At 50.3% G+C, this 13,361-nt stretch overlaps 1 protein-coding gene across 1 annotated transcript; it reads left to right on the top strand.

The window, feature by feature from the left end:
• The first annotated feature begins 597 nt into the window (after positions 1 to 597).
• URAD (ureidoimidazoline (2-oxo-4-hydroxy-4-carboxy-5-) decarboxylase) lies at positions 598 to 11,580 on the top strand. Its single transcript, XM_054446512.2, has 2 exons — positions 598 to 822; positions 10,848 to 11,580. Exons 1-2 carry the CDS (start codon positions 648 to 650, stop codon positions 11,189 to 11,191), a joined length of 519 nt encoding a protein of 172 aa, XP_054302487.2. The 5' UTR covers positions 598 to 647; the 3' UTR covers positions 11,192 to 11,580.
• The last annotated feature ends 1,781 nt before the right edge of the window (positions 11,581 to 13,361 follow it).

Below are 13,361 nucleotides of genomic sequence, written 5' to 3'. Positions count from 1 at the left end.
CTCAAATAGTAACAATATAATAATTACCTGTAATTCCAGCACTTTGGGAGGCCGAGGCAGGTGGATTACTTGAGGTCAGGAGTTCAAGACCAGCCTGGTCAACATGGTGAAACCCCGTTTCTACTAAAAAAAAAAAAACTAAAAAAATGAACTTAGCTGGGTGTGGTGGCAAATGCCTGTAATCCCAGCTACTCAGGAAGCTGAGACAGGCGAATCACTGGAACCCAGGGGGTGGAGGTTGTAGTAAGCTGAGATTGTGCCACTGTGCTCCAGCCTGGGTGACAGAGCTAGACACCAAAAAAAAAAAAAAAAAAAAAAAAAGCCTAACAACATGAAAAACAGATCTGGCTCTAATGCTTAGAGTGAAATATGGCCCCTGCTGCCTTTGATTATAGGAATGGTTTGGTTGGAAACATTGACCATGCAGAGGTCTCTGCTCCCTGGATTAGAACCTTAAGCCTGTGCTTGTTCATTACACAAGTATTCTGGATCTGCTTCTCTCAAAGGCATTTAAAACACGTGAAGGTGGTGTTGCGTAAAAAGCAAGCTCTTGTGTTCAGCAAATATAAGCGAGTGAGCTGAGACAGCATCACTCACTCGCCGAGAGGGCAGCTGGACGTCCCGCTGTCTCCAGTGGAATACAAGCAATGGACATTGAGAAGTTCAGCTCCATGGACTTTGGAGAATTCGTGGATGTGTTTGGGAATGTCATTGAGAGATGTCCTCTGATTGCAGCTGCTGTTTGGTCCCAGCAGCCATTCTCTGATTTGGAAGATTTAGAGAAGCACTTTTTTGCCTTTATTGACGACCTTCCACAGTCAGGTAAGGCTTCAGTATCAGACATTCTCTGCAAAGGGATTTCAAATATGCTTATCAAAATATTTTTAGATATTGGCCAGGCATGGTGGCTCATACCTGTAATCCCGGCACTTTCGGAGGCTGAGATGGGAGGTTCACTTGAGCCCAGGAATTTGAGACCAGTCTAGGCAACATGATGAGATCTGTTGCTACAAAAATTGTTTTTAGGCTGGGCGTGTTGGTGGCTCACGCCTGTAATCCCAGCACTTTGGGAGGCAGAGGTGGGCGGATCACAAGGTCAGGAGATCGAGACCATCCTGGCCAACATGGTGAAACCCCATCTCTACTAAAATATAAAAAATTAGCCAGGCGTGGTGGCGCGTGCCTGTAGTCCCAGCTATTTGGGAGGCTGAGGCAGGGGAATCGCTTGAGCCTGGGAAGCGGAGGTTGCAGTGAGCCGAAATTTCACCACTGCACTCCAGCCTGGTGGCAGAGCAAGACTCTGTCTCAAAAAACAAAACAAAAAACAACAAAAAAAGTTGTTTTTAAAAATCTATCTATCTATCTATCTATCTATCTATCTATCTATCTATCTATCTGTCTGTCTGTCTGTCTGTCTATCATCTATCTATCTATATATTTTAGTCTAATTCCTTATACTTGATGTGTTTATTGAGCTCTTTCCTTTGGAAGGTTCAGTAAGTTTCCTCAGGTCTAGTCCGTGAGAGTCAAGCACTTGTGTGGTTTAGGTCAGACATGGACTGGAAGAACGCGTTGGCTAAGGTAAGTGGCTGCTAAATATTAGAGCTTTGAGGTCACAAGGAGGAACCTAGCAAAAGACATCAGAGTGATTCAGAGGCTAAAGGCCAGGCTGAGGGCCCACCCTCTCTTAGCCACCCCATCTGGCTTGGGAACGTCCTGTATGTGACAGAGAGGACAGCTGGATATCAGACTATCTCCAGAGCCCAGGGGAAAGGGCAATTGGCTGACTCTTGTACCAGAAAGGGCCAGTTTGGACTGGATGGCCGAGGACAGTGAATTCATTCAGATCAGCAACTCCCTGAGGGATGGAGGGGAAGGAGGAGAATCTGAAGGCATCCCTCTGGAGAAAGGGAAAGAAGTTATTGATTTCTTCTGTGGAGAGAGAGATAAAATGAGGCACTTCTTGGTGTGGGGTGAGGAGAAGAGGGGGTGACTCCGAATGACACACACAGCTTCACAGAGACCAGGCTGCCTCAGGGGCTGTCCTGGATGCTCTGTGGAGAAACCTGAAATGTGCTGAAGGGGTGGCGAGGGGCAGAGAGGCCTCCGTGGACGTCTGGGTGGGGAAGGAGAGCCCCTGCTCTCTTCTCCAAAAGGGAGCCAACAGACAGTGCCGCCTATCAGGACGGTCTTTGACAGCCAGATGGCTTTTGACTGTCATACGGACGTCTCCAAAATAAGGAGCTCCTTTTAATTCATTTGAGGCTTATCTAGGAAGAGCAGAGGATGTCATAAAATCAAACGGACAGGAATGTCGGGGCCATGTGGACACTCACCCACTTCTGGGGACCTCTCCACAGCTGAGGACTTCAGCTCCTCCACTGGGCTTGGGGGTCATCACTGGAGCCTTCTGACCCTTGACTCACAGGGACAGCCCAGTCCCAGCCTGATGAGTGAAGGGACCGCAGCCTCTCAGCTGAACTCCTGCAGGGCAGGCCGGAAGGAGCAGGAGGTCCCGGAGCCCACCCTCTCAGTGTCTGACAGGAAAATAGAATAGAGGAGGCAAAATGACAGCCTCACTAGAAAGTAATTTCTTTTCAGGAAAAAAAAAAGAGAGGCAAATCCTTTGATTGTCTTAATACCCAAAGGAGTGGTGAGGCTGAGGAGGGAGCGTGTTGAGAGAGAAAGCTAGGATCGCGTGAATAATTTAAATCTATTATTCTTGGGTTTGGCCAGTTATTTAACACACATTTTGGAGGCTTTATTACTCTGTGTCTGGAACTTTGATAAAAACATAACAATTTCTCCATTTTCATCTTATTGCTCACCAACACTCCCCACAACCCGGCTGGCCAGAGGTTCTAGTTACGGGTCAATCCAGTCAGGGCCCTGAGCACAGTGGAGTGTGGGCAGCACTGGACGTGGGCTACCCCCGCTCCTGAGGCTTGTTTTGATGCCCCCGTGACTTGATGAAACCTCTGTCTCCTGGCTAGTGTCAGAATCCCAGATCACAGAGTGAACAGGATGTTGGAACTTAATCAAAGTTTGATGAATGAATGCATGAAATCATTTCCAAGGTGATACTGAAAAATGGGAATTCTGGCATTACCCCCTCCCCCACACATTTTAACTGGGTGACTTAGTGGTAGGTCCGTGGACAAAATGGCTGGAGGGGGTTTGGGCCCCCTGGACGGTTGTTGGTGTCTGCAGTAGACACGGTTCTGGGGAGGAGCTCCCTGTGGTGGAGGCTGCTTCTCGGTTCTGCACTTGTCTGGGAGCAGCTGGGAGCCTCAATGCTGTCTGGCGGCAACTCCTCATCTTAACATCTCAGTGACAGTAGACAAGTGATGTTATCAATAGTGACAAGAACAACAACAAATAGCTAAAATTTATTGAACTTTTACTACTGGTGTGTTTCAGGCACTTTTCCAAAAACTTTGCACTTGCTAACTCATTCAATCCTCTAATAGCCCTATAAAATGAGGAATAGTATTATTATTGCTCCCATTCTTACCGATGGGAAAACTGAGGCACACAGAGATTAAGTAACTTGAGCAAGGACACACTACTAGAAAGTGGCAGGGCTGGAATTGTAATAACCCTGAGAGTCAACCCAACAGGTTTTGAAGGCTTTTTCCAGACAATGAGAAATAAAGTTTAGAAACAGTTTTTAGGGTTTTCATTCATTTATCCACTAACGTATTTGATTAACATAAATGCTTGATGTCCTAGACCCCATGTTTTATTGTTTAAATAATCAAATAAAATGATCTATTTCACAGCATGGTGACTATAGTCAATAATAATCTATTGTATATTTGGAAATTGCCAAGAAAGTAGGCTTTTTTATTTTTTTATTTTAATTGAGGTAGAGTCTCACTCTGTCACCCAAGCAGTGGCACCATCTTGGCTCACTGCATCCTCACCCTCCCGGGTTCAAGCGATTCTCCTGCCTCAACCTCCCTAGTAGCTGGGATTACAGGCACCTGCCACCATGCCGAGCTAATTTTTCTATTTTTAGTAGAGATCGGGTTTCATCATGTTGGCCATGCTTGTCTCAGATTCCTGACCTCAAGTGATCTGCCCACCTTGGCCTCCCAAAGTGCTGGGGTTACAGACATGAGCCACCTTGCCCCGCCTTCAAGAGAGTAGATTTTAAATGTTCTTACTACCAAAAAATGATACATTGTGAGGTGACAGATACATTAAAAAGCTTGACTTCATCATTTCACAATGTATACATAATATGGAAAGCATCAAGTTGCACACCATAAACATGTATAATTTTTATTTGTCAAAAAATCCAATAAAATGGCTTTTGTTTGTTTGAGATGGAGTCTCGCTCTGTCATCCAGGCTGGAGTGCAGTGGCACAATCTTAGCTCACTGCAACCTCTGCCTCCCGGGTTCAAGCGATTCTCCTGCCTCAGCCTCCTGAGTAGCTGGGATAACAGGCACACACCACCATGCCCGGCTAATTTTTGTATTTTTACTAAAGACGGGGTTTCACCGTGTTAGCCAGGATGGTCTTGATTTCCTGACCTTGTGATCCGCCCACCTTAGCCTCCCAAAGTGCTGGGATTACTGGTGTGAGCCACCTCACCGAGACTTAAAATGGGATTTATTACAGTCTAGCTTTACCCTTTGGATAGTAAGAAGCAAACTGGGTGAAATAGATTCTTTGAATCTAAAACGAAGGTACCTTAGAGAGACGTTCAAGTTACAGTGGTCTACCTAGTCATGTATTTGTTTTGGTGACTGAAGAAAAACCTCCACCATTAACAGAAAACATAATTGGGTTTCTAGACTAAGCTTGAGTCCATTTAGGTTTTGCTATGATGATTATTGGCCAGTAGGTGGCAGTCCAGGATTAATATTGAGCTCTAGCGCTATTGGGCAAAGTACCTTCTCCAGCCAATCGGTTCCTACAGATTAAAGATGAGGCAAAGGTTTTCCAGGAAAGAGAACGGACAATTACTAAAGAGAAGAAAGTTGAAACTCACATGCACTAACTGAAGAAATTCAGGACGGATTTGTGTAATAAAATTAAAGAGCAATACAATTTTCATAAGAGTTAATTAACTGTGCATTTCCGCTGGCTATGGTGACTCACACCTGTAATCCCAGCACTTTGGGAGTCTGAGGTGGGAGGATCGCTTGAGCCCAGAAGGTTGAGGCTGCAGTGAGACATGATTGCACCACTGCACACCAACCTGGATGACAGAGCGAGAACCCTGTCTCAAAAAAAAAAAAAAGTGCATCTCTGTGTCTTTCAGAATTATAGTAATGCCACAATTTATTACTTTGTGCTTATTAAACAACATTTTTGTTGAATGAATGGAGTTGGATACTAATAAGTTCCTTATAATACAGGCTATGAGGGTTTTAGATCAAGCTATTAAAATGTGTTTGTTTATTCAGAAACAAAACAAAACAAAACACTCCTTACCAAAAGTGCTGTGTTGGTCAAAAAATACTCACTGTGCCCCTTACCAAAAGTGCTGTGTTGGTCAAAAAATACCCACTGTGCCCCAGGGATTATCGTGGGCACTGGGAATGGGGTAGTGACCAAGACAAGTCCTTGCCTTAAATGAGCTTACATTCTAGTGAAGAGAGACAGGATTAACTTAAAAATACCATTATTTCAGGTTCTAGAAATTCTCAGAAAAAATATATGTAATATGGCAGAAAACATGTAATAAAGATGGTCTTTCTTAGGAGGTTAAAATTTAAGTTTAAGACCGAAGGGTGAGAAATAAGTAGCTGAAATCTAGGATGAGGCCACTCTTAGAAAAGGAACCTGGCTGGGCGTGGTGGCTCATGCCTGTAATCCCAGCACTTTGGGAGGATGAGGCAGATGGATCACTTGAGGTCAGGAGTTTGAGACCAGCCTGGCCAACATGGTGAAACCCGGTCTCTACTAAAAATAGAAAATTAGCTGGGCATGGTAGCACGCACCTGTAATCCTAGCTACGCGGGAGGCTGAGGCAGGAGAATCCCTTGAACCTGGAAGATGGAGGTTGCAGTGAGCCGAGATTGCACCACTGCACTCCAGCCTGGGTGACAGGATGGGACTCCGTCTCAAAAACAAAAAAAAAAGCAAAGGAACCTGAGACCAGGATGAACTTGACATTTTTGGGGCACAGAAAGATCAAGGTAGTTGGAAAATATAAGGAGTGGAGGGATGTGAGGAAGAGGCAGCAAGGGCCTGATCATGTAAAGTTGCTTAGGTCTAATAAGGAACTTGCTTCTCCATTTGCAGTGGGTCACTGGGGTTTATGCTTTAGGATGGTGATGTGGGGGCTATGTCAGATGCAGGGGGCCAGGTCAAGGGGCTGCTGCAGTAGTAAGAGTAAGAGATGAGGTTGCTTGGACTGTGGTTGGAGCAGTAGAGATGGAGAGATGCGAATGAATTCTCAGAATAGGCTTACAGTTAGAGTCAACAGGATTTTTTTTAAATGGATTTGATGATGGAAGGCAGATCAGAAACAAAGCTGAATGGTCACTCCTAAGTTTTCAGCCTGAGCCACTGGGTGGGTGTTGGTGCCATTTTCCGAGTTGAGGAAGACTTAGAGTTGAGAAGACAGGATGGAGGAAGGAGCTTGCTGAGTCTGAGATACCCAAAAATCATCCAAATGAAAATGCTGACTGCCCAGTTGCATCAAAACAGAGGAGGTTGGTGAAACACTGAGGGCTAAACTATATCTTGCTGTCATCAAAGAATGGATGGCATTTCAAACCCTAGGACTGGCTGAGGGCACTTAGTAAGTACATTGGTGTAAACAGCAAAGGGATGAGATGTGGGTACTGAGTCCTGTGGTATCAGTGCTAGTGACCTATCTGGCAGAGCAAGATGAAAGTAGGCAAAGGATGTCTCTGAAGGTAAGTGGTAGTCATTTTTTTGAGACAGAATCTTGCTCTGTCACCCAGGTTGGAGTGCAGTGGCGCAATCTCAGCTCACTGTAACCTCCGCCTCCCGGGTTCAAGTAATTCTCCTGCCTTGAGTAGCTGGGATTATAGGCGCGTGCCACTATGCCCAGCTAATTTTTGTATTTTTAGTAGAGACGAGGTTTCACCATGTTGGTCAGGCTGGTCTCGAACTCCTGACCTTGTGATTCACCCGCCTCGGCCTCCCAAAGTGCTGGGATTACAGGCATGAGTCACTGCACCTGGCCGTTTATAGTCATTTTTTAAGGAGAGAGGGCCAACCAGGTGACATGTTCTGGAGAGGTTGAGAAAGAAGAGGTCAGGCATTGGTCTTTGGGCTCAGGCAAGATGTCCTTAATGAGTGCAGATCAGTTGGTACAGTGGCTCGAAGCTTGACAGAGTGAGCCTGGAAAGGGAGGTCAGGAAGTGGAGAGGCCAGGAGACAACTCTAAGGTCTTTTCTGTAAGGAGGAGCAGAGAAATAGGGAGAAACAAGAGAGCAACAGGGAATCAAGGGAGAACGTTAATATTGTTTACGGGATGAGTGATTCTAAGGCATGTTTGCACATTGATAAGGGTAAGCAGTGTAGGGATGGAGAAATAGATATTTGAAATTGCAGAAGCAAAGTCTTTGACAGGAAAGGAGAGCTAGCTTCAAGAACACAAATGAAGGGGTTGGCCTTCCATAGGAAGAACAGATTGTCCATTGTACCAGGGGTAAGAACATACCCAGATACCACTGGGTATGGACCAGGAGGCAGTTGGACTGTTATGGGATTCTGAGCTTCCATGGCCACAGTTGCCTGCCCTGTTCCTCTCCCATAGAACAATGAATGTCTGCTCTGTGCCAGGAATTCTTCTAGGTGTAAAGATTCAGGTCCTGTGGTTCCGGCAAATAACACACATCCACACCTACATCTCTAGATGTGACACACCAGTGCTTAGGAGGTAAGTCCAGATTTTCAAGAAAGACGGAAGAACGGGCAGTACCTAGATTCCCTGAGACTCACGGGCTGTCTGACTGGCCTGGCTAGCACCTGGGCTTCCAGGTGGGGGACACTGAGGACTGGAGGCAAGGAGATGGCACCTACTTGCCCAGTATCCAGCCTCCCACTGGGGCTTATGGGCACAGCTTAGGGATAGCATACTGGCGCTGGCAGGGAACTGGGTCCTTGCTGCAGGCCAGTGGACACATAGACACCATTTCCGATGTACTTACTCAAGGGTCCAGTGGTTTGGGGCAATGAAGATGGGATATCTGGCCAGGGGAGGTCAGGCTCTGTTTCTTCTGAGCTACCATCCTCTACCTGATTCCTCACACCTTTTTCTTGTTAGGCGCAGCTAAGAGACAGAGAGAGAGAGAGAGAGAAGCGACTGAGACAGAGAATAAATTCTAGTTTCTCCTTTTTAGTCTCTTTTCTTCTGCCCTTTGCTCTTCTAGTTTATCTGCGTCTTTTCTCTTCTCGCGCTGCAAGAGTGGAAAACTCGTGCTCAGTTCTAGGCAAACATTAACCCCGGGCGACGTTTCCAAGCGGGAGACAAACTCTGGAGAGTGAGAAGCGAGATGCGAGGGCACCAAGGGCAAGAAGGGGGCCGGGAGTGCGCCACGTTGGCGGGAGGCCGCCGCCTGCCTCTGCTGCGCGGCCTGAGCGGGGAGCCTGGTGGGGGCGGCAAGACGACAGACCCCGCGCCCAGGCCTCCCACCAGTGACCACCGCCCCCGGCCTCCCACCAGTGACCACCTCCCTCGCAGCTTGGGCTGATCCTCCAGACAGCATGCAATGTGGGGGAGGGAAGTCCCCTGACTGGGCGGGGGACCTAGCGGCTGCTCTGAAACTCCGAACACCCGAAGAGGAGGCGCGGAAGGTCCAGCCGCCCAAGACTCACATTTTCCCCTCCTCCGCAGCCCAGGCAGGTTGCCGTCCTGGGCCTGGGTGAGCGCGGAGGGGATCCGAGCGGGAGCTGAGCTGGGTTCCCCAGGCCTGGCAAGTGGCCGCGTGGCACGACCAACCCCGGGCCCAGGGCTGGGGCTGCTCCCCCAGGTGGGGAATTTAATTCTCACATTTTCGCACTACCCGGACGGGGCTGGACGGGTAAGACCCGTTCCTGTTTGCAGTGCCGAGGGGAGGATAGAGAAGGGCTCTATCACAGTGGTGTTAGGCCGGCTCGGTGGCTCACACCTGTAATCCCAGCACTTTAGGAGGCCGAGGAGGGAGGATCGCTTGAACCCAGGAGGCAGAGGTTGCAGTGAGCCAAGATCGCCCCACTGCACTCCATCCCGGGCGACAGAGCTGTCTTGAAAAAACACACAAAAAACAAAAAGCAGTGGTATTAGAGGGATGGGATTACTGGTGACATGACTTTCGTTTTGAACTTTCCTTAACCTTGCAGGGGCAACCGTGCCCTGAAAACTCCTGTGATTTGGAGTAGAGGGTCCAGGCGCAGTATGGTGAGTGACCCTAGGCAGGTCACTAGTTCTTTTTGAGCCTTCACTGAATCCTCTCTTACACGGGGATGTTACCCCCAGTTCTCCGTGTCTTTCAGGGAGAAATTAGTTCATGAGTTAGATGGTGCACTATCAATCATCCTTTTATCAGACAGAAACAATAAGTTTGAGGAAGAGGACGTCTACCTTACAGGGGGTTTAATTTTCAGCCTCTTTGAGATAAAATTCATTGAATGGTGTTTTACATGCGCGCCTTTTCCAACAGACTCCACGCCTATTCCCAGCGCCAGAGGCGGACAACCGCTTTACTGAGATACAAAGACAGGTACTTCCTGAGGCACCTCAGTCCAGTTCCACTGGGTTTACTACGACTAATAATGACTGTTTCTGTTTACTAGGTATTACGCGATGTGTTTTAAGTAAATGAATTGTCTCTAATCCTCAACTCTAAAGCAAGTTAGGCGTCACCTGCATTTTACAAATCATGGCGCCCTGCTCACCATATCTGGAATCTTGCCTCGCCCCAAGGATTCTAATTTTCACTTTAGAGAGCTGAGCAAGATGATTGCCCAGCGCTAACTCCGGGAAATCCCTGCGACTGAAAAGCACAGGTAACTCGCCAGAGTTTTTCAATTTTAGGCCTAGGAGATTATGTAAAGCTTTCCTTCAAGTAAACGCTGTTCTCGGGGGCCTCTGGAATCTACAGTCAGAGAAGGGGAATAAGCCCCGGGCCGGTGGGGGATGAGTGGGTGCAATTTCCTAAATAGAGGAAAGCCACTTTCATTCAAAGGGCTGTGGAACTCTGGCTAGAGGTGGATTTCTTTGCAGTTAATCATCTGCAAGGCTCTTTGGATGCCTGATTCCAGAAACCCAGAACTCACACTTAGGGTCACAAAACCCAGGGCATTTATTTGCCGAGCCCCATGGATGTTATCCCTATGGATGCACCCCGCCCCTGTCAGTTCTCCTTTGGAGCAGAACGAAACCCATTCCAGAGCTTTTGCAGGAAGTCTTCAGGCCCTTGCGTCCGGCCCCTTTAGACATCAAAGCCCCCCCTGAGAGCAAAGGACTTTGAAAGATAGGAAAAGCTCAGGATCCTTATCGCGTCTCTGCTCCCTCCCGACCTAGTCGTAAATTCCGAGCCTCAGCGGCCGCCCTCTCTCTCCGCTCTTCTTCACCCAAGGTCTCAAAAGACAAACTTGTCACTTCCCGCCCCGCCCCTGGATCCTGGTCCCGACCGAATGTAGTGGGGACCGAGAAGCGCAAGGTCCAGGACTTGTTAGAGGGGCGCGCCAAGGGCGCCCCTGTTCCGCCAGGACATCACCGCCTGGGTACTCTACTTCACCCTCCCGCAGCCTTCTTTGGGGCGGGGCGGGGCGGGGCAGGGGGGCCGGGCTCGGCCTACGCGCCCCCTCGAGTGCGCGGTGCGGAGCGGGCGCGGTGACGCGCTCCCGCCTGTGTCTGTGCTTCTCCGCAGGCCAGGAGGGCATCCTGCGCTGCCACCTGGACCTGGCGGGCAGCGAGCTGCAGCGCCCGCTCACGGCCAAGTCGCAGCGGGAACAGAGCGGCGCAGGCCTGACGAGCCTGGGCGCGGACGAGCGGCTCCGGCTGGCCGAGCTCAACGCGCAGTACCGCGCGCGCTTCGGCTTCCCCTTCGTGCTCGCCGCGCGCTTCAGCGACCGGACGGCGGTGCCGCGCGAGCTGGCGCGCCGGCTGCTCTGCCCGCCCGCGCAGGAGCTGCGCACTGCTCTGGGCGAGGTGAAGAAGATCGGCAGCCTGCGTCTGGCCGACCTCCTCCGCGCGGACCCCGCCAAGCTGTAGCTGCCGCGCGGGCCGGGGACCCGGGACGCACAACCGGACGCGCGGGGGCCACGGCCCGGAGCTGTGCGTCCTGGGCGGGAGGCGGACTCGGGCCTGGAACAGCGTCCACACACGTGCACAAAGGAAGTGGAGAATTGAGGCAATCATACGAGTAATGAGTCCTTTTGTCCGCCCACCCACACGCGCACGCGTTGCCAAAATATCCATATTGTTTAGTGCTTTGCCGCGGATTTATCCAGCTCACTGCTTCAATTCTTCACTGCCTTTGCGACCCCCGACACCACCGGCCTTTGTGGATTCCAAAGCGTTTATCCAGTTCTCCCCAACCCTCTCCTGCTAAGCCCGAACTGCAAAGCAAAACGGACGGAAAAAGAATCTTTTATGCCACAGCGGTTTGTCTGTTTTTCTCTTTTCCCACTTCATTTGCTGCACCCGACCTTTACATGTGAGCGGAATCGGTGTTCTCGCTCTTGGGCACTAGGGGAGCAGACTGGGAGCCAGGAAAGTCAAACGCTGGCCTCGGTCCGGCCCGGGGAGCCGGGGAAGCCGCAGGAAGGAGGCGGTGGGCCGGGAAGAGCCCTCCGAAGGGAAGAGCCAACCGAAGGGTTGGGAAGGCGCCCCGTGGGGACGGACGGAATAGTTGCAGCCATCGCTCCTAAAAGGCGGGGGGGCGTCCATGCTGAAGATTTCTCCCGGAGGTCAGCTTTGAGGGGGTGGCTCGACTGCCCCGGGAAACCCATCAGTTATTAAAATAACACTCATTGAGCAGCGCTGGGTATTTGGACCCCAGAATGAAGCGAGATTGCAGTGTCGATTAAATGGAGGGAAGTGCCCATAGAAATCTTTGCTTGTCAGCCCTGGAGTTTCAGACCCCTATTAGGCTGGGCAGCTTCCTGCACCAGCAGCCAGACTGTCCACTGGGGGAAAGTACATTAGCATCCTGCGGAGGAGCCCACCGCATTCTACCACCCGCCGACACCCCCCCCCCCCCACGGAAGGTGTAAAGAGCCCCAACAAATACTACTTAGGCTTCTATTGGCAGAGGAGAAACGAAACACCCATGGTCTCCCCCAACAAAGACAAGGTAATAGGCGAAGGCCAGAGGTGGCCCTTTTGAAGACAAGAGCTTCCATTAGTCACCAACCGTGTCCAGGGTTAACAACAGCAGCAGCAGCAACAACAACAACAACAGCAGCAAGGAAACCTTTCCATAAAGAGCTGCGTGGCTACACCCTTGGTTCTGGGGCTGATGTTCCATAGAAATAAATCACTCCTGGAGCACTAGGAATTTTAGGCAAGGAAGCCCTTTTCCCGGTCCCATCTCACAGTGTTTCCTGCTGTGGTAAGGCTGAAGGAAAGAGAAGCTGGTAGTGGGGCAGGTGTTAGGAAAGCGGGCTGTGCTACCAGCGTCCCTGGGCTTGTGGCCAGACACCTTCTCTGGGTGTAGGAGCCCCGGGTGCACACCATGAAGAAAGTTCCATGGCTCGCTCCTGTTCTTTGGGACTCTGCAGCAGTGGTGGGGTGCTAGGCCTGGGCCAGACACCTGCCTCTCTCTAGCCAGGGTAACCTGGGGGATTTCCTGACACACACAATAACTTGCTGCTTGGTGAAGAGGATTTTCTGACCCAGGATCCAAATACCAAGGCTGGGCCTAAGACTCAGAATAATCCACTGTAGTCGGGGCACCCAGTCCCAAGCCTGGGGGTAAACCCCACGCTTAGATAAACCGGGCCCCAAATGCAGCCTCTGTGCTCTTTATGTAAAAAAGCTCATGTGAGATGCACAGATCCCACCAGGGCTGGGTTCCCCGCAGTTTAGCATGAGTGTAGATGAGCTCAGAATCTCCCAGACACAACCCCGGTGTCTCCAATTACACAGTTATATTTCAACAGTTCCAAGCTTGTCCGGAAAATGGTTTATTCCTGCGGGAAGGGGTGCAGATGGGGGCAGACGCTGAGTCTGTCCCTTTAGAAGGAGCTGGAGCTGAAGGGACAGAGAGCTGGCTGCGCGGCGCCTCCTCCGAAACACCTGAGCATAATAAGCAGCCGCGAGGGCGAGCGCAGGACGCGGGGCGTGGACGCCGGGCTGGGAAGAACCCCGACCAAACCCGCGGGTGGCTCTGACTCTCCCCTTCGGGAGGAGCTCTGCGCAGAGGCCGTGGCTCGCGCGG

This window comes from Pongo pygmaeus, chromosome 14 (genome assembly GCF_028885625.2).
Source record: "Pongo pygmaeus isolate AG05252 chromosome 14, NHGRI_mPonPyg2-v2.0_pri, whole genome shotgun sequence".
NCBI lineage: Eukaryota > Metazoa > Chordata > Mammalia > Primates > Hominidae > Pongo > Pongo pygmaeus.
Note: the sequence above shows the minus strand (reverse complement) of the source record. Positions and strands in the feature narration are given on the sequence as shown.